The sequence below is a fragment of the Pempheris klunzingeri genome, chromosome 15 (genome assembly GCF_042242105.1).
Source record: "Pempheris klunzingeri isolate RE-2024b chromosome 15, fPemKlu1.hap1, whole genome shotgun sequence".
Lineage (NCBI taxonomy): Eukaryota > Metazoa > Chordata > Actinopteri > Acropomatiformes > Pempheridae > Pempheris > Pempheris klunzingeri.
In genome coordinates, this window is record NC_092026.1 from 4,058,795 (window position 1) to 4,079,334 (window position 20,540).

At 42.8% G+C, this 20,540-nt stretch overlaps 2 protein-coding genes across 2 annotated transcripts; one reads left to right on the forward strand and one right to left on the reverse strand.

The window, feature by feature from the left end:
• The first annotated feature begins 117 nt into the window (after positions 1-117).
• cdc73 (cell division cycle 73, Paf1/RNA polymerase II complex component, homolog (S. cerevisiae)) lies at positions 118-20,179 on the forward strand. Its single transcript, XM_070845726.1, has 17 exons — positions 118-254; positions 986-1,091; positions 1,227-1,296; positions 1,473-1,535; positions 1,772-1,824; positions 2,520-2,608; positions 2,827-3,040; positions 3,889-3,987; positions 4,202-4,280; positions 4,701-4,765; positions 13,420-13,477; positions 15,430-15,465; positions 15,603-15,690; positions 17,675-17,836; positions 18,388-18,488; positions 19,023-19,164; positions 19,286-20,179. Exons 1-17 carry the CDS (start codon positions 124-126, stop codon positions 19,320-19,322), a joined length of 1,593 nt encoding a protein of 530 aa, XP_070701827.1. The 5' UTR covers positions 118-123; the 3' UTR covers positions 19,323-20,179.
• Positions 5,806-9,674, reverse strand: LOC139214261 (beta-1,3-galactosyltransferase 2-like). Its single transcript, XM_070845068.1, has 2 exons — positions 8,947-9,674; positions 5,806-7,851 (listed from the first exon to the last, which is right to left on the reverse strand). The coding sequence occupies exon 2, from the start codon at positions 7,633-7,635 to the stop codon at positions 6,373-6,375; it is 1,263 nt and encodes a 420-aa protein (XP_070701169.1). The 5' UTR covers positions 7,636-7,851; positions 8,947-9,674; the 3' UTR covers positions 5,806-6,372.
• Positions 20,180-20,540: the final 361 nt, after the last annotated feature.

Here is a 20,540-nt window from a genome sequence, read left to right on the forward strand (position 1 = left end):
TTACAATTTTCTAACTAAGATGAAATTAGGCTAAAAAGTTTCATTCCGATCAGGCATCCTGCGAGGCCACGCCATGTTGATAACTGGGGGCCTTGCAAGCGCACTACATCAAGACGAGTGAAGATGGCGGATGTGTTGAGTGTTCTCCGTCAGTATAACATTCAGAAAAAGGAAATCGTCGCTAAGGGAGATGAAGTTATATTTGGAGAGTTCTCCTGGCCGAAAAATGTCAAGACCAACTACATAATCTGGGGGTATGTCAGTGCCAAAATATCAGTAAAACGCTGCTGTAGGCCCGCAGCTGGAGCGCATCGGTGCCTTGTGGTGCAGCTATCGGCGGAAGCCTCGCTAGCTACTGGATGCTAACATGCTAACTTAACTCCTCTACTCGTTGTTGTTCTTAAAACTTTAAGCACTCATCGGTTTCTTTTGGGTGACATTTAACTATTGTGGCCCAGACCAGCGAGCCTCCTTGATAGCCTTAATGTCAGTCAATTCACCTGTCTTTGAACTTTAAACGTATTTATGAGAGCTGTAGCAGCAGCAGCTAAACTTGCAGTAGTAATGTGATGCTAACCAATAAACGACGTTAGCTACAGTAGAGTTGTGTTCCCGTAAAGTCCGGAGTCCAGTGGCTCACGGGGCGAGACTTTAGTTTTTAGTTTCTTTTGGCATGTTGTCATTATAAGCAACTTTTTGTTTACCGAGCAGTAAGCAAACTTTGCTCTTATTCTGCAGAACATGAAAGATTTGCAGCGTTAGATGAGCTAACGTTAACCGGATAACTGTTGCTTGTTCCGTGTTTATGTGATTTCAGAACCAGTGTTTGGTTATTTTAATCAGCTACATGTTCATAGAATTTGTAATTTACAACAACTGAAATGTGCCATTTGCAGCAGTCTTTGTGTATTTTAGAAGCACGCTAAGATGATGATGATGATGGAGTAAATGTATGGTTTGAGTGATTTCTTCTCTTTGCCTCCAGTACTGGTAAAGAGGGCCAGCCCAAGGAGTACTATACTTTGGACTCTATCTTGTTCTTGCTCAACAATGTGCATCTGCCGCATCCATCCTATGTGCGAAGAGCTGCAGTAAGTAACCTGGAATAACTGCACTACTTGGTTTGATATTATTTTAGGATAATCGCCCTATTGCACAAGCAGCATGTCTGAATGTGTTGTGACCTGGAAGTGTTTTTGGGTGACATGATGGTTTGTTGTTTGTAGACAGAGAACATCCCTGTTGTCAGACGACCTGATCGAAAAGGCTTGCTGTTATATCTCAATGGCGAAAGTTGTAAGTATTGGTGTAAGAATTGGTTTGTGTGTACTTCCAAGATGTAATTATTCTCTGACTTGATTTCTGATTGACTAAGCCACCATACATTAATGACAGGCTTCATTGTGTAGATCAAGTGTAGTTGGTATAATTAGTGACTTATTAATGCAGGTTTTAATTTTGTCTTTTCACAGCTACATCAACAAGTATTGACAGAAGTGCTCCTATAGAAATAGGTTTGCAAAGGCCAACACAAGGTAAGTTCACCCCATATTTTGTCCATAAAGTTTGAAGAGCTGTAATAATAAGTTATTGTTTGATGAGCATGGAGCAGTTGTTGTTATTGAAAGCTGGGATTATCACTGCCTAATTTATATCTTACTGCTATCTACAATACATTTTCTATTGAAAGGAAAGTATCTCAGTCAGGAAAGTTGGTAGGAAACCAGATGGACTTGCGCAGTGAAATAATACCACTGTTCCACTTTTTAAGTTAAAAGAGCAGCTGATGAAGTATCTTCTGAGGCCAAAAAACCAAGGATTGAGGTAAGCTGACGTGAACTATCTTCCTCCAACAGTATCTCAGTGTAAACACTATACTAACAGGAAACTCACTCTGGTCAGTGCAGCTGTGGACGCCTCCTCCCTTATCTCTAGTCCCCAAACAGGAACAGTGCTCAAGTACACAGAGAATGTGTTGCTGACGGAGATGTTTGGTTGGTTATTTGTAACAGCTGGATAATTGATAAGTTCCATTATGATGAACCGATACAAATGTGAGCCGCAGGGTCTCGATGGATAGGTTTTCATCCATGTTGAAAATGAACTCACACCAACTTAAAAGACCAGAACAGTTTTATGTAAGATGGCTGTTCGATGTTTTAATTCCTTTAGTTAAGAATTTAACGTCATTTTCATCCAGTTTCATTTCAAAACAACAGGACCTCCAAGGATTTTATCTCTGAATCATTTGATTATCTATTTGGTCAGTGTATATTTAGCCAAAATGAAACAAACGTAATTGTAGTTTCATCGGACAGACGGCGTAACCAACTTGCTCACATGCAAGTAAAAAAAAATTGTTTATTTTTGATCAAAGTGAGTGTCAGTGAAGAGTAATGAGCGTAACTTGCTTGTTTATTTCTTCACGTCGTTGTGGGAAATCATTGGCATCAGATATTCCATCTTGTTTCATTCTGCAGTGCTAATAGTGTGTACACTGCTTTTTTTTCCCCCTTAAGGATGAGGAGCGAGTGCGTCTGGATAAGGAGCGTCTGGCTGCCCGTCTGGAGGGCCACAAAGAGGGCATCGTACAGACTGACCAGATCAGGTAGAATCAAGTTCTCCTAGCTGCATTTATAAATTAAAGATTAGTTGTGGTTTTTATTTGGCATACTAGAGTCACCATTGATTGATCACTATTAGCCTGATTGCTCTGCATGTCTTGCTTTACTACACATTTACACCCCACAGACATTAAAGACCAGATCCTTAAAGCAGTGAGCTGTTCAAATGATCAAAGCTCTTCTCCTCCTCCTCCTCCTCCAGATCACTTTCTGAGGCTATGTCAGTGGAGAAAATCGCAGCCATCAAAGCCAAAATCATGGCCAAGAAACGTTCCACCATCAAAACGGATCTGGATGACGACATAACCCTGAAGCAGAGAAGCTTTGTGGATGCTGAAGTGGATGTCACCAGGGATATTGTCAGCAGAGAGAGGGTCTGGAGGACCAGGACAACCATTCTCCAGAGCACTGGAAAGGTCAGAATCCACTTTAGGCTAATGATATCCAACCATGGTGGTTTCTCTTCTCAAATGGCGTCATGCAATGTAGTGTTGCATATCTTGGAGGGGGTCTAAGGGGTTTTTTAGACTTGGCTGAAATTAAGACTACTCCGGTAAATCAGACATTATGATTATCAGCAGTTATTTGCTCAAAATAGTCTGATTGGTGGTCTCCTTAAAGGCCGATCGAAAGAGCAAATCAGATGAAGCAAAGCGACTCCAGTTTGATTGACAGGCCGTGCACAATTTAGTGCAGAGGCCAGTTTTCTAAAGGACCTATTTTATGGGTCAGTGTTCTTAAATTCATGCTTCTGCTCATGATTTTGTTTGCTGTAATGTTTGACATGTGCTGCTTTGCCAAACTCTATTACGTGAAACTGAAATAGCCAAAGTGTGCAGCAAGGTGGAAATCTCAACCACTAGATGGCAGCAGTAGCCGGTTTATCCAGATTCACTGGGCCACTTTGACGGGCTCAGCTCAAAGCCAGTGCAGTGTGGACTGGATCCAAGCTGACAGTTAGTATTCTGGCAGAATTTAAACCAGTTCCTAACTCAAATATTCATACCAAGGTGGCTAAATGTCTCTTAGTTTTGGCCTTTTTATTCTTTTAAGTCAACACTTGTTGAAACAGTTGAGACCTGTGCCAACACATACAATAAAAACTGAAATCTGTTTACATTTAAGCCTTTAGCTAGGAACCCTGAAACCTTGATGTATTCTTTAGTAGTACAGTTACTGTGGTTCACCAAATGATGATTTTTTTTTTTTGGGGCAAGGCTGTTGAACTCATCATCACCTCCTTATCTGTGTTGCTCCTCTGCAGAACTTCTCCAAGAACATCTTTGCCATCCTTCAGTCAGTGAAAGCCAGAGAGGAAGGACGAGCACCAGAGCAGAGACCAGCACAAAACACTACCCAAGCAGTAAGAACAACATTCTCCATCCAGGAAGTTAAAATTTAACCAAACTCTAGTCAAAATAATGTGTGTGTGTGTGTACTAGTAACTGTCTAGTAATAGGATTAACCAGCACACTCCTTTCCTCAAATAAATCAAACTTAAAATGAACTGACATTGTGTAGAAAAGGCACTTAACTGGCTGTTATGTACAGTAGGTGATTGTGTTTCATGTTTCCAGGACCCGTCCCTCAGGAACAAGCAGCCTGTCCCTGCTGCCTACAACAGATACGACCAGGAGCGATTCAAAGGAAAAGAGGGTGAGTTTAACTTGCGCCTCTGTGGCCAATTTAAGTATTGAACATTGATGTGTGTGACAGACGGTAAAAACAGAAGTCATGGAAGTAGCTTCTGGAGAATGAAGCCAGTGCAGTTCTTTCTAAAGACCAGCAGGGGGCGATGCTGTTGGCTCCAAAGTGACATGCAGTGTCATGAGAGTCTAAAAGAAAACAACATACAGTCTGTGGTGTGTGTCAATTAAGGAATACACAGTTGTCTGACCATGACCAGGTATCAATAAACACATGCAAAGCGTAAGAGCATGCAGAAAGCATTGCAGTGTTTTCTATAAGTGTCAGAATTGAAAGGTGCAAACTTGTTGCATTTTATTTTGTTACACTTGAGGATGACTCCTTTTGTGCTGCCGGTAATCTGCTAGTTACTTTGTTTTGTTTTCTCAGAAACGGAGGGTTTCAAGATCGACACCATGGGCACCTACCACGGCATGACCCTGAAGTCAGTGACGGTAAGATCAGAACTCTGCTGTCTGCTCAGAGCTCCTGACTGCAACCATTTTCTCTTGTTGTAGTTGTGCGAGTTAAAATTCCACACGGTCACGTTCATGTGAGTGGATGGTCATCTGCTGACACTTGGTGCCCAACGCACACGCTTGTTGTTGTGCACAGCCCGTGATATGCATTTGTACAAAGCAACATAGACCATAACGAAACAATCCGTTTACCTGTTACCGTGCTCCAAAGGTGGAGCAGTCTGAAGGTGATTATTTTAAAACACAACATGATGAGAAAGAGGAGGCTGCTGATGAAGGTACAGGAAACATAACACACAGTGGTGGGAGAAGTAGTGAGATCTTGTACTTGACTAGAAATAGTAATAACACTATGGAAATAAAAAGTCCTGCATTTAAATGTTACTGATTAAAAGTATTTGCACCAAAATATCCTTAAGTGCCAAAAGTAAAAGCACTGATTTTGTGGTAATGTGTTCATTTTAATGCTGCAGCACTTAAAGGTGGAGCTCATTTAAATCTCTTTATACATTTCTATACATTACATAACACACTGTTTGGTAGTTTGTGAGCAATAAAGCCTCATTGATATAATAATGTATTTATTATTATAGTTTGTACTGTTAATCTGATTATGTAAAGTAACTATAGATGTCAGATTATTGAAGTGGAGTAAAATGTAGAGTAGAAGTGTACGGTAATGGCCCAGAGTACTACACTTTAGTACAGTACCTGTGTAAATGTACTGCTAACACAGTACCAGTGGTTGCTCTGTTCTTTTAAAATTATACAATAGAAAAATTACTGTCTGCTACAGCAGCAGCTAACCAAAGCACAAAGTGTCATATTCTATGAGGACAGGGTGTGTATGCAGCAACATTGTGTGGCATATGATGCCATGCATGTGACTCACAGCATTAGTCAGTAACATTAAGGCTGTTATATAGAACCAGCATGAACCTCAGAAGGGAAAGTTATTGCTTTTATTTTATGTTTACGGTCGTTCTCTTCGTCATCTTTCGCTTCGTTACATCATCTTACTTAGCTGGAATTTCATGAGACCTTAAACAAGTAATAAAGGAAACTTTAGTGGTACATTTAGGCCTCATATGTAATTTCTAGAAAAATATATCGTGTTGTGTTTGGGGTCATTTAACAAGTTGTTGTCAGTCTGCAGTAATCCCAGGCTCCAGTATCTTCGTGTGTTGGCTAGCCTCTTTTTGAAACAACTTCATTGATTATTGGATACACGTGTAAACCTTTATTGGCACTGCACCCCGTCTGCTCTGCATTTAGAAAACACACACACAGAAGATCTTACGTTTTTACAAAAAAGTAGCTTTTGCACCACAGTGAACACACAGCTTATTCTTTTGTAAATATAATTGTGTACATAAACTCTCCAGTGGTTCAGCTCAGACATAGAAACATTTCTCATCTCTATTGTACAAAATTGGCAATCGGTTTATAGCACATATATGCAGAATTTCTATTCCCACATGGACAGAGTGGATGAATCCCTTAATATCAAGTTAAGAAGAGAAAGTGCTGAGATACTATAAATTGATATTTATATCTAAGAAGAGAGTTAAATAGAGTTTCAGTTATTGAGCTGGTTTCTCTTTGTTACTTTTATTTGGGTTTATCCTGCCTGCTCTCGCCTTCAGTGTGCTGATGCAGGCGTTGTGTTTGTTGCTCTGCAGGTGATGCCAGTATTTGAGCAGTTCATTGGGGTGAAACCCATGTGAGGTTATCAGATGGCTGTACTTGCAGCTGGAATAAGACACCCGCCAGTGGTTGAATAGAAACGCATTGGATGGTGGGGTGGGCTCGATCTGGAGCTTGGCTAGGCATATTCCCACGTACACGTCCTCCAGATGCAGATGGGGGATACTTAGCGATGCGTGATAGATTTTCCTCGCCAAGTCTCCAGAGAAGACGTAGCCGGTCCCAGAGCAGAAGGTGGGATACTTTTCACTTGGGTACAGCTCTGGGGACATGTACCACTTGCTGTTCTTATTGCGGTTTGGTGCAAAGCCTCTCATGTTGTTGCCTGTGAAGTAATTCCTCTTAGGCTTCATATCTGGTCTGAGCAACTTGTAAATGAGGTACTCTGTGTTGACGAACATGTCGCTGTCCGTCTTCATGACATAGCTGGCTCGTGGACAGTGAATTGTCACCCAGTTCATTCCCATCAGTGTCTTAATTGTCAGGTTCTTGTAGGAATCCATAAAGTCCTGCTGAATGATATCGTGATACCTGCGGCTCTCTGATTCTAGCATTTTTTGCTGTAGAAGTCCCAGCTCTCCGTCATTTTTCCCCAGCAGGAACAGCCGGATGAATCCCAGAGCTGGAGCCACGCTCTCATTCCCCCATGTCTGCCGTATTGCATTTCTCGCCTCCACCTGCCGAGCCTCAGTGGCTATCAGCAACACCAGGAAAGGCACAGGCCTGCTGTCTGCACATTTGTCTGGCTCATTGATGATATATGTGTAAGGGCCACCGGTTAAAGCGGCACTAAGTTCTCCTTCTACACTGGCTGCTGAAGTGTTCTCAGATTTTGGGTCTCCTTGAGGTGAGGAGACACTTTCTTTCTCATTGAAGCTGACGTTCCCGTCAGCCTGGAAAGTCGGCTGAGGCACAATGACAAACCTCCACACCAAATGTTGGGCGCTGATGTTCCATTTGGCTTTGGCGGTATGAAGCCCACCACCTCCGTACACCACAGGATTGCCTCTCCACCATGGCATACCAGTGAGCCTCGGCAGCCACACCTGATGGACCAGAAAGACCAGTACACCCAACAGTGAGAGGAGATAGAAGAGTTTAGCTGTGTGTGTACAGCAGTGGCGTCGTCTCCACTGCATGGTCGCTGCAGGACTGATTTATATACGTTTATAAGGCCAGTCGCCAGCAGCTTCTGAGCACGCCCGGGTCCCTTGGCACAGTGAAGTCTAAGGCCTTTTGACCAAATGTTGATATTGCATGTGCTTATATGCAGATCACTTTGTTGCTGGTTGACAAGCCAGCTGTAAGGTGTGGATCTGTGTTGTTGTGGTTGTGGGTGCGCCGCCAGAGAATGCCTAGAAGACAGAAGAAATATTTGAGCAATAAGATCGATGCAGCATGTTACATAGTCACGTTAATCTCTTTATATTGGCAACAGATAACTCCATGTATGTGAAAGGTGTTGGTCTTTGTGACTTTGTGACCTCTGCAGCTCTATTGGGGTGTTTTGGTTTTTTTAAGTAACCCACGCTACGCTCGCTGCACTTAACAAGGTGGTGGAGACCAAAACAGTGCTAAAAAAAAAAAGAGAGGGTTCTCTGTAATTGCTGAATGCGTAGTTGAGCAGAAGTGATCGAATGTCACTGATGTCTTGTTTCTGCGCCCCCAAGGTGGTATACAGTCTGTTATTGGTTTAAAGTTAAGAGTACAGGTGTAATGATCCTAGTTTTTAGTTTAAATGTCTCCAGCGCTTACAGCTGAGGACAAGTCAAGAAAGTAAAAGTAATTGTTTAATGAATTTGGTGCTCTGGATTCTGCATCCCTGTGAAATTGTTTCATGAAGTGTACATTTTATATAGTAATTTTAATACAGTGACATAAAATCCATTTTATGCTTTGACTCATTCGTAGCTTAAACTGGTTGAGCAGGTTTGGTCTAGACCTGCTCTACTATGGGAAGTGCCTATAAATAAAGATTGACTGGTTGATTACTGGAATTTCAGCTGAACTTTAGGCGACATAATTTTCATATATGTGGTTAAAGGAATATCTGGTGTTGCTTTCAGAATAGGGATGAGCAGAATATGTCCTGCTTGAGATGGGGAATTGCTGTAGAGAGCACAGCCTATGTTTGCGAGCTGCTAGCACCCTGAAGTGGAGTGTGTTCTCTCCGTGTTTTACTGAATTACACACTACCCTCTTAAAGGACCCCAACAAGACAAAGAGTGGTTTGTGAGAGCTCACAGCAGCACTGAAAAGACTTCTGTTAGCTCTCTTGCATGCATCAACAGAAATAGAAACTAGTGTTTCCTTCAAGAAGGGCACACCCCTCACATCCTTTATAGTACATGAAAACTGAGGCTAAATATCGCAGTATGAATTATTTCATTAGCGGAGCACTGGTCTGATGTGTGTTTGTATTTTAACACCGCTTCACGGCATAAACTCACCCGTTTTAATCCAAGCACTTGTCTATTTCTGGCAGCCATCGTTCCTGGATGTGATGAATTGCAAACCTCAATGATGGCCCTCTTGGTCGCCGCTCTACTGTGCTGTACTCGTTGCCAAATCAGTCACATACAGCATGAGCTTGACGACTCTGGCTGTCATTTGTTTCCTTGTGTGCTGTTGGAAATACAAAGACATGAAGTCCTCGTCCAGGCACTCGCAGCTATCTCCAATAAGCAAGCTTGTCTCTGTGTGTGTGCATATGCAGAACATGTGTCAGATCTCCAGCGTTGCAGTCTCTCCATCTGCCTTGGCGCATTGTCCCCAGAGGCTTGATGCTAACGGTGCTGCGCTGCTGCTGCTGCCTTTTGGCCAAAGGAAGCAGGGAGTCGGTATTTGACAGTTAGCTGCAGCCCTCGGTCGTTTCACCGTCCTCGCTTTTTGTGCAGTGTGGATCAAAGCAGCGGTGCGTAGACGGCGATCAAATCTGGATGATGCACAAGCCTTCTCTCTCTCGTTTCTTCTGCTTTTTTGGTATTTCCGTGCTGATCTTTGTTTCCTCTCGCACTTCCTCTCTGATTCACATGCTCTCATGTAACTCACCCCCCTCGTCCACCCCCACGTGCTTCTCTGTCCTTTTTTTTCCGTTTTTTCCACCTTCCTTCTCCTTTTTTCACCCTCCTCTTTCAGCAGCCCCTCGCACTCCTCTCTGTGCCGTCGTTATGCCGTCTGCGAGAGGGCAAGAGGGGGGGAAAGCAGCGGGGGAGGAGGAAGATGAACAGGAGGTAGCGCTGTGAGTTGTGTGTTCATCCTGAAAGGCAGCTCCAGGCTTGGTGGCAGTACGCTCTCCCACCACGTCACGCCGTCTCTGCTGCTGTTGCTGCCTGCTCTGTTAAAGGGGTGGTGGGTGGGTGGGGGGGTTGGGCTGCTGACCTATTTGTATTCACGCCCACCCTCCAGAACGAGGAATAAAGCATTATCTCACTTTGGGTGCTGTGAAGTAAGAGGAGAAGACGTCATGTCGGCAATCATGCAAATTTTACAGATTGCCTGATCTGATTGAATCGTCTTTTGTACTGGATGAATTATTTGTTTATGTTCATTCAGCCGCGGTGGCATGCAATGCCATTATCATTAGTGGGAATGCTGCTGAACAGTATTTCACACATTGTTGTCCAGTTTTTTACCTCCGTACGTTATTTGGCACTTAACTTCTTCTGCACACTTTGTGCTCCAGAAACCATTCAAACATCAAACTGTTCAGCTCGTTGAGGACATGCAGGCTATGACTTTTCACACTTTTCACATCCTCTTCAACTTCTTCCACTTTGAAAGGTTATAACTTCCCCGTACTTTCAGCTTTAAACAGGTCACAGGACCTACAGCGGTTACAGTGTAATTCAGCTTTTTGATAACTTTTCTGGTTTTGACAATATGGCAATTTTAGTTTTATGCTGTTTTCCCTCATTTTCAGATTTTAGAATGGGTGTGTATTGCGCTGCCTAGATTGGGTGATGTCATTGCTAAAGGAGCAGAAAAATCGTCAAAACATTTTGTGTTTATCTCGCTCTCACGCCCACAGTGTGTCACTCAGACTCACCATTTATGCATCAAAACGTAGGAAAAATCGTGCTTATTGACATCGGCTAATTACTGACGTTTGACACAAGAAACACGCGCGTGGTGCATTCATAGGCAGTAGGAAATCCCACCACTCAAATCATGGAAACTTAAACCATGAATTACAACAGGCAGCAATGCAGTGTGGCGTCAGCTATTCAGCAGGCAGCATTCACACTGCAATTTCTTCTATCAGCTGATGGTTACACTAAGGCAGCATTTCCCAAATCTCTCCGAGAGTAGCCTGTGACCAACATCAGCGTCAATTTCTTCGTGCTTCAAAACAGCTGATTTACATGATCCTGATTCAAAGGATTAACAGCTCCTGTAGCTGCTTGATAATAAGTTAATCCATTCACATGAAAATAGAAGAGTAGCTGTCTCAGCATGTAATTTGCTTGACTGTTGACACTGTTCTTCAGTACTTGACTGCTAATAGAAACCTCGTACTTTTACTTAGCACTTAGTCGTACCTCAGTTCATCGAAGCACTTTATATATAGTCCATTGTTTATAGTGCATGTTTTGTGTCCAGTTGTTGAACTATACAAACAAGCGTAACTGTCTAGTCCAAACTATTTTGCATGTTCAATATTACCTGTTTAATCTGACAGTTCAGTGAGACGGTTGGCTTCAAGCTACAGGAGTGTTGGATTTAATGAATGTTTGTATTGATTTAATGGCTGCCATCCACCTGGATACGCCCTGACGGCTGGTTACTACCTTAAATACTGTGTTGTAAAGCTGTAGTGTAGAGTGGATCATCTCTTGGTGCAAACTAAAGGGTACAATCACTGGAGAGAAAGAACAAGCTGCTCCCAAGCTGCTGCTCAGCTGCGGACAAGCAGTTGATCTGCGACTGACGGTGATCTCGCAGCGCTGCTGATAGATCCTGCCCTGCAGCTAGTGGGAGCGAGGAGAGAAAATAAATTGTTTGTAATCTATTTGTAGAATTGTTAAAGTGCTCACGATGTGCAGATGTTGTGCTCTGAACCTCAGCTTTGGCACAGAGCGGTTGCTTTCTCAGTGCTCGGTGGTTTTGACGTCAGAATTGCTTGGATTGGCAGGGATGAACTGTCCTGGCCGCAGTGTATTAGCACGGGGGCGACGGCCTACTAGTTCCTCCTGAAGACTTTTAATTGCTGATGCTGGACAACCGTCTAAATGAATCTTATGAAATATTCACACACTGTTCGTTATTTTTACAGAGCAAACATGGCTTGAATAATTGATGTGAAAGGACGATAGCAGGAGCCACACACAGGATGTGGTTAACAGTTTGACACCATGCTTTTTGACATCTTGACCCAACTCAGATATTTTTTTTTTTACACTCATCTTTAGGAGAGAGAAGAAATGTTGACTCAGGTTGTTGTAATTTTTTTTTTTAATTTAAATGTGACAACTATTTACCCGCCCTCTCAGTTCTTTAAGAAAAAAAAAAAAATACACAAATAAATTGGTGGAAATTATATCGATTACAATACTGAATTTTGCATAAATATGCTAAATGTTAGGATTTTTTTTTTTTTTAAACACGATGCCACTTATTTTGGCTACATAGGGAAAGGCTGCCTTCATTTATTGTCTGATATTACACGCTCAGAATTCAAGCATATGCATATTAAACTGTAAATTCAGTTCAGACTACAAATGATAGAAATGGAAAAACGACTCCGTGAGGTTTCTTTTTCTTTTCAAAAGAAGTGGACGTGAAAATGAGTGAAGCCACTGATTCACTGGACACACAGACGCTCTGCTGCGGCACAGCAGCTGATCGCCAGCTTTGTGCGTCCCTTCTTTCATGAACAGAGTGGGTAAATGAACTCATGCTGAAACCATTAGTCAGACAGAAAACGAATCGCCACCAAATCTGATAATTGATTAATCATGCAAGTAATCTGTGGAGCACAATTGTTCAAACATTTGTTCCAGCCTCCCAAGTGAGAGGCTTTGCTGTTTTCATTCTGTTTTGCGTGATCGTAAACGAAGTATCTCTGGGGTTTCCGACTGTCGACCGGACAGCACACATTCACAGAAATCATTGTTAGTAGCCCAAAATAAACTTCTGAATAAAGCACACGCAAGGGAGCAATTACCAAAAGTACCACTTTAGATTTTATTTCAGTCAAAACAATACAATTCATTTTGCTCCCTCTTGTTGTCAATAGCATTCCTCAAAATTACATTGTACATATTTGCTTTGGATTCAGCCAAAAGTTCACCCTTTGTGTTATTCTGTTATTCATTTCTAACAGAGCTGTGTTGAGTTTTATTGTTACTTCTGAATGGTGGGATGGTGTGAGCTGTCGAGGACGACTCCCCGACACTATTAGCAGTGAACAAGCCTCAGCCAAAGGCCAACCAAGGCTGCATGTCTCTGTAGCTCCTCTGTCAGCGTGAGCCTCGGCCCACGGCAATGTCACCAGATGATGGATTACTGCTAGATTATGACCCCTAGCTTGGCCCCCTTTAACACCCCCACCTCCCCATACACTCACATGCACACACACACACACCATACTCCTCCACAGAGACAGTCAGTAGTGACCTGGAGGGGGTGGAGGATGAGCAGCTATCAGCAAAGGGCCAGGTTTTCCACGGAGAATTCTATTAACATGGGAAAAGGGTCACAGCCCCTTTTTAATAGAACGGCTTTTTTTCCTCTCAATTTACATTTTCTTCTTAGACTATAAATGTTATACTTGTGATAAGTCGTGTACCTCAAAGTCTAAAAAGTTGGATTCTCATGCACGCCAACACAAAGACCGACATTTCTAATGCTGCATTTACTTAAAGATGTAGCATGTTTATGAATACGACCCTGGGGGGGGGGGTTGTTGTTGTGTTTTCCAGGAAGGAGCTTCTGCTCGGAAGGCCCAGACCCCAGCGCTGCAGCCTGTCCCTCGCCCAGGTGGGTGTCCGCGTACATTCATGCTTATGTCTGGTTGCATAATGCTAATTTGTTTCAATAAATACCTGTATATGAGTTTACATGTTGTTGTAAATGTTGAATCACTGAGCCAGCTAGCCACCCCTGACACCTCCTGCGCAGTCCTGTAATCTGTGCCAGCTATCATCTGTTACTTTCTGACTACAGGCGACGTTTTTGTGTTGCATGTTAGAAAAACTCACATTGTTGACACACATCACACATAAAAATTGATTTACAGCCAAGCTGCTGGTCCTTCATTTTTCTCCTAAATTTCTCCAAGATCAAAAAATGTTAAACCTAAAAATTGCTCTAATTTTAATAACAAGTAATAATAATAAGTTATTTTGGAAACTAGAAAAAGTCATAGCACCGCCACTTTCAGTAATTATCCCCTGTAACCTCGCCCTGACTGACACATGGCTGCCTGTGATTTCTCACCAAGTGTCACCAAGTCCCATCTGTCCTGGCTGTTGGAGGTTTCCCTCCCAGCGCTGCCTGTCAGTAAATGTCGGACAGCTGTCTGCACATGCCAGTCATTTGTGGCGCGTTTCCACCAGTACTGCTCGACTCGACTCGACTCGACACGGTTTGGTTGCGTTTCCACCAGCACTAGTACCTGGTACCAGGTACAATTTTAGTACCTCCTCGGCCGGGGTTCAAAGCGAGCTGAGTCGAGCTGACAATGCGACGTCACCAGACTGCAGGCCACTGATTGGCCAGGGAGTGGCGTCACATGATGAGTCATGAGAGCGACTCGTTCACAAGAATCAAACCCACCGTTTTTAAAACGCTGGAAACAGACCGAGCGTTTTTATTATTTCTGTGAACGAGGTAAACGGATCCACACAAACCATACTCTCCTTAGTTAGTTGTGTTTGTTTGTGCCGTATACAAATTACGCCACCGGAGTTTCGGACCGCCTTGCTATGACGACCACACCCACTTTGAAGTGGTACGCTACTGTAATGGAAACACAACCAAACCGTGCCGAGTAGAGCTGAGTAGGTACTAGTGGAAACGCGCCATTGGAGTCATTTCCCACCCACAGCCTCTGCAGGAACAGTGAGAGGAGAAAACACTTTATCCAGCTTTATCCTACCGACCAATCAGTCACACTTGTCAGGGACTAGCAGCAGCAGCAGCAGAGGTTTTGTGGCTCTGTTCACATTATTATCTTCTATCTGTAAAAACGTACGTATAACATTAGGGATGGTGCATGTAACGTTTAAATGACCGAAACAGCAGGTAACGTTGTTCAAGGAAGAAATACACAGACAAAAACTTTTTTGTTTTTCACCAGGTTTTATTCTCTTGATATCTTTGGCAAACTTGTGCTCACACATAAGGAACTAAACTCGGCCTTGAGCAAAAAAACTGCACACATTACCTATTTACATATTTACATGTGACTGTACCATAGAAAATATGCATGTGATTTCTGGATGAAAGGGACTATTGTTTGCCGAGAGGAATCACGTGTCTGTTTCACTCCTCGGCAAATACTGACCCACCTTGGGTCCTCTGCAGCTTGTTTTGTTTCTTCATGTAGTTTTTTGGGTTTTTTTTGAGAATATGTGACAGCACAACAAAGCAGCATCAATCTATGCTGTGAGCACTGAGCTGAATGGTCGACTGTGACACATTTGCTCCACAGCAGCAATATAGATTAATAGAGGAGCTCAGCCGCTGGAGTGAAATGGACCACTCGCATCCCAGTAAATAACTCCAAATGACTCCCTCAGTTAAACCTCTGGTTTAAAGCATTTATTATTTGTACTAGTTATTGTATTATTATTGTATTTTAGTAGTTAGTTAGTTAGTGGGGGGCCCTCAGCTCAGTCCAGTTTATTTTATTTATTTAAAAATTATTGCTACTATTGTGTGAACATACATTTTTTTTTCAACTTTTGTCTTGTCTTTTTCCCTTCTAGTTTCACAAGCCAGACCTCCACCAAATCAGAAGAAAGGTACATCATATGATATTAACCAACATTAATTTATAGACCATTGTCCATTGTTTTTTTGCTCATAGTTCTGGTTTACTATTGAGTCATTTGACTGTGTATCCTATTATAACAAGCTCTTATCGCAACTTTCTCAACAGGGTCCCGGACACCCATCGTCATCATCCCCGCCGCCACCACCTCACTCATCACAATGCTCAATGCCAAGGATCTCCTGCAAGATCTAAAGTAAGTGTACATACGGTACCTGTTGCTCTTCACCTTTTGTGTGTATCCTCTTTTAATCTGCTGTTTTCTGCATGTCTGTGCCACGTCTAGACTGCTAATGCTGAAGCTGGATATGTTTCATTTCAAAATCCAAACCAAATAAACACATTGGGGTTTTTTTTTTAAATGCGTACAGAAAAAGTGCACTATTATCTGTATAAAATGTTGAGCTGGAAAGAGCCCAAAATTGATCTCTGTGGCACACCCAGTAGGTATCAAAATAAGCCTGAAGAAGGATTGTTATCTTGTTTATAGCTCAAAAACAAAACATTTGAAAATGTTAATTGATGACATCACACCCCTGCTGCGGTGATCACAGCTTATTACGATGTTGCATGAAATTTTCGGCTTTAATCATATAATCTGTGCAGGTAGGTCGTATTCCTCCCCAGTAATTAAATTGAATGAACTTAAGCACACGAGAACCCATCATGTGCTCACTGCACGTTGTGCCTTGATACACCCAGTGGCATAATTTCCCTCCTCTCTATAACTACAGCAAATTAACATCTTAACAGGGAGGTGTCAGTTGGGCAGCTCATGATTATATGACAGCTGCCTGGGAAGATGCTGGTGGTCCAAAGCAGCCCACATAGAAAAGATAAGCACACTTTCAGCTCTATTCATTGTAAAGTGGTGTAATAAGGGGTGACAAAAAACGACCTTCCTCTTCTCAGTGACAGTTGTGATTTTATCAGTGCTGGAAGTTATCACACGCTTGAAATGAAATGTGACCAATGAATATAGCAGCTATGATGTGGTAGAAGGCCAGAGGAGAAGAAATGCTCTGTTAATGTGTTAACTTGATGTTACATAATGACAGCTCAAGGTGTCGTGTCGCTCATGGCGAGTAGACACAATACAAAGTGTTTCTTTTAGTGTTTCTTAGCACGGCTTCTATGGAGATTAGCTTCGATCAACCATAACAGTGCAGCACCTACGTCCGTCTGTCCGGATCTGCATGTTAGTGGAAACAGTCTGCCGCTGTTTCTCCTCCTCCTCCTAACAGAATGAGCGACACTGAAGCTTCCAGCATTTCAGTACACAAATCAAACCAAACGCTTGAAAACTTGGTTTCATACGTTAATTGTTTTAACTCCCTGTAAAATTACATATGACTAAATAAACAACAATCACAGGTGAAGTTCAGAGAAAACACCCTTTTTTTTCCCCCAACAATCGAACGCTCACAAATGTGACATCCTTAGATCTGTTAGAGGAGCAAAGACAAAACAAACACAAGCAGGAACATTTGGTGTGAAACCAGAACATAAAGCTGGGACCGAAACGGTTCTACCCTTTTAAAGCAAGAGCGCTTGGTGCCTATCTCTACTTGGTGCATCTCTACATAGCTGGATAAGGCAGCGTGTTAAAGAGGCTTCAGAATGATGAGTAATTCTGTGTTTTTTTGCCACCTGCCACACGATCAAGTGTGGCATTACCTGAAATTCAGGTTGGTTCAGAATAGGACACGTTATCATGCAGCTGGCACTTGTTCTCTTTCCATTTAGAGCAGCGTTATGCAAATCACTTTGCTTTCAAATCAGGTATGATAAAAAGTTTTGACAGTGATAGACTGCTCTGAGTGCCACCAGAGCAGCCGTGCTTACAGTAAATCACTCAATAGCTCTTTGATGACAGTAAATGGGATTATGAACGAATGACTGATTTTAAAAACAGTGTTTTCAACCCATGAAATGTCAGTTTTTATGTTTTAAATAAGAAATGTCAATATTAACACCTGCATTGATTTGTTTTATTATCATATCATGTAGTTTACAGCTCAAACAATATGTTTAAGTGTGCAGTTCTTCCTTATGTGATTGACTCGTGGCAGAAATGGAAGAAAAATGGGTCATTGATTTCAAACCAGGGTAGACAACAATGGCCTCTCAGTCCCAGAAATAGAAATGAGAAAGTACAAACTCGGCTTGTGTCTTACCAGGTTCGTCACACCAGAAGAGAAGAAGAAGCAGGGCATCCAGCGCGACAACGAGGTTCTGCTCCAGAGGCGCAAAGACCAGATCCAGCCCGGCGGTACCACGCTGAGCGTCACGGTGCCGTACCGCATCATTGATCAGCCGCTCAAACTGGCTCCACAGGACTGGTGTGCTTTTTATTCAATACTTGTTTATTGTTTATTAACAGGAAGCACAGATTTTATGTGATATAGTTGCATATATATATATTACTGTAGGATTTGATCTTAAACTGGATGTTTTTCATCTTGAAATTCTGTCTCTGTGAAGGTGAATAGTCCCATTTGTACAGCCGGTTGTTGGCCCTAGTCATAGCACGAAACAACCTGTGAGCTCCTCCGTTGGCTCAGCTGTCGACGCCACCGTCTGTAAGACTGAGTCAGTAGTGTTTGACTGATGTGACTCAGGGTTACTCACACAGCCGCTGTTAGAAACACATTTGGTTTTGAGGGTGTTTCAGTTTTCATAAGCTGGTGTTTTCATAATGTCAGTACCGCCGTTACAAGAGGAAAGCTTCACGTTCAGTCATCACGTTAGCGGTTGGGTGTGTGTTGTTTCAACACCTCAGGCTTCCCTCGTGTTATTAGTATTATGTACATCTTATTTAAACCCTCATTACACAAACGGTGAGCACTAAATCTACCAGCTAACAAGACCTTGTGAATGCTTCTTCCTGCAGGGATCGAGTGGTGGCTGTGTTTGTGCAGGGTCCGGCCTGGCAGTTCAAAGGCTGGCCGTGGCTGCTGCCTGATGGATCTCCTGTCGACATTTTCGCCAAAAGTGAGTGATACAGACTGAAGCTCTTTAGAAATTGCCGCCAAAGTCGTCACAAGGCATCAGCTTGCGGTTACTAATGTGACTGCAGTATTTAAATGGTTGAGTGATGGTCCAGTGTATCAGTGACCTGTTTCCCACTCAGAGTCAGTCTCTGCCTCTCACTGTGTGTGTGTGTGTGTGTGTGTGTGTGTGTGTGTGTGTGTGTTAGGGTTTATCTTGGAGGTGGAAAACCACTTTGACTTCAGCCTGCTGTCTGTGGGCTGCAGCACTACCAAGAAGGAAGCACCTACAATAAAGACAATAGAACAGATAACATAAGAAACGTGTCCTCCTTGCTTACGGAGGAAATCAGGGAGAAATGTCCAAATCCAGCCAAAGTTAATCAGTCAGGCAAAACACACCTGGTGGGGTATGAAGCCGCACAGGTGATGGAACACAACTGGATACAGTGTTAATAGACAGCTTTAAAACTGTGGCCTCGATGGCTTTTTTGCTTCTACCCTCACCCTGCATTCATGTCCCCCCCCCCCCCCCCAGTTCGAGCCTTCCATTTGAAGTATGATGAGGCGAAGACAGACCCCAACGTGCAGAAGTGGGATGTGACCGTCCTGGAGCTGAGCCGCCACAGGCGCCACCTGGACCGGCCCGTCTTCCTGCGCTTCTGGGAAACCCTCGACAGGTCTTCCTTTTTATCCTTTGTTTGTTTTTCTACTGCTCTGTGTCACTGAGCAGTTCAATAGAACTGCTTTTCAAATTGCACAGGCTGACTGTCCCCCCCCCTCCTCTGTCTCATGTCTCAGATACATGGTGAAGCACAAATCTCACCTCAGGTTCTGAGCCCAGATCACAGCGTCCATCCCTGAAAAATCCTACAAAAGCATTCTCCGACCTTCCGACTCTCCTCGGTCCGCCTCTTGCAGAGGCAGCCCCTCTCATCCGAGCTGCCATCCCATCTACCAACACGATTCCTGTTTCAGCAGGAAGAGGGCAGATAATCCAGTGGACTTCCTCCAACACTTCCTCGGGGACTCCTAATGCAATGCGCTGGATATGTTGCTCTGGACACTGGAGAGGAGATCTTTGTGTTTTTGTTGTAATTGTTTTCTAATGTTTTCATGTAGTTAAACAAAAATACCAAAATATGTTTTATACAAAAAGGCAACATACTGTGGAAATGAAACTCTGGAGCAGGATAACACGGGGTCGGAGGCACAGGTGGTTTGCATTTTTGTCAATGAATTGTCAAGCGAATTAAACTCTGAAGTGTTTAGATTGAGAGAAAATCACTCTCGGTACAAACAAAACAGCCACTGACTTTTAGGAGAGACTTTCTTTACACTTATTGTTTTGTGTTTAGTTTTTGGGGGGAGGGGAGGGTGTTTGTGGTCTGAATGTACATATATGATAAACCTGTCAGAGCCAAAGCTCTTGGAGCAGAGAGGAGGATGCAGGTAAGTGATTTGTTAATACTTAATAAGAAAAGTACTCTGCTCTGGCTCAGTAAAATGATCTCAGTCGAGCAGTCAGTTCCTAGCTCAGTTTTTGGCAGATCAGCACATTTCTTTGTCATGCAATGACCTTGTTAAAGTTTTCTTTTTCTTCTTTGTTGGTGTTGTGCTAGAGGAGAGAAACGCTGGAAAGTATTGCTTTAAGTCATCACATGAAAATAGACAATAAAGCCTCAGAGAAACAAACCCGTGTACTGATCACCTTATTAATCTTTTTCTCGGTTTCATTTAGGTTTTATTTCATGGCAACAAAAGCCCCCCCCCTGTGTCAGTTGCTTTTAAATGTATTCCTTTACTTGCATGCCATTGTGGACCTGTCTTGTCAAAGCAGTCAAAATCGTCTCTAGAGTTGGAGTTAATATATTGTGCTAAAATGGAGGATTTTGCTCAATTAAACCTACAATACAATGTGTAACTAGGCAACTGTTTGCCAACACGTTCGACCTATCAACTTTATGAAGACACAATATGTCAGTACTGTGTTTAAAACTTGTTTGTGCCGCCTCCCTGTGGCCAGAAAATCACTCCCTGCAGGTTCAGTTTAATT

What these genes read in the sequence shown, in the direction of transcription:
- cdc73 (XM_070845726.1), top strand. Translation starts at nt 124, where the DNA reads ATGGCGGATGTGTTGAGTGTTCTCCGTCAGTATAACATTCAGAAAAAG. An exon ending in TCCACCAAATCAGAAGAAAG is followed by an intron (nt 15,466 to 15,602) that starts GTACATCATATG and finishes CTTTCTCAACAG; the next exon opens with GGTCCCGGACACCCATCGTC. An exon ending in GATCTCCTGCAAGATCTAAA is followed by an intron (nt 15,691 to 17,674) that starts GTAAGTGTACAT and finishes GTGTCTTACCAG; the next exon opens with GTTCGTCACACCAGAAGAGA.
- LOC139214261 (XM_070845068.1), bottom strand. Translation starts at nt 7,635, where the DNA reads ATGCAGTGGAGACGACGCCACTGCTGTACACACACAGCTAAACTCTTC.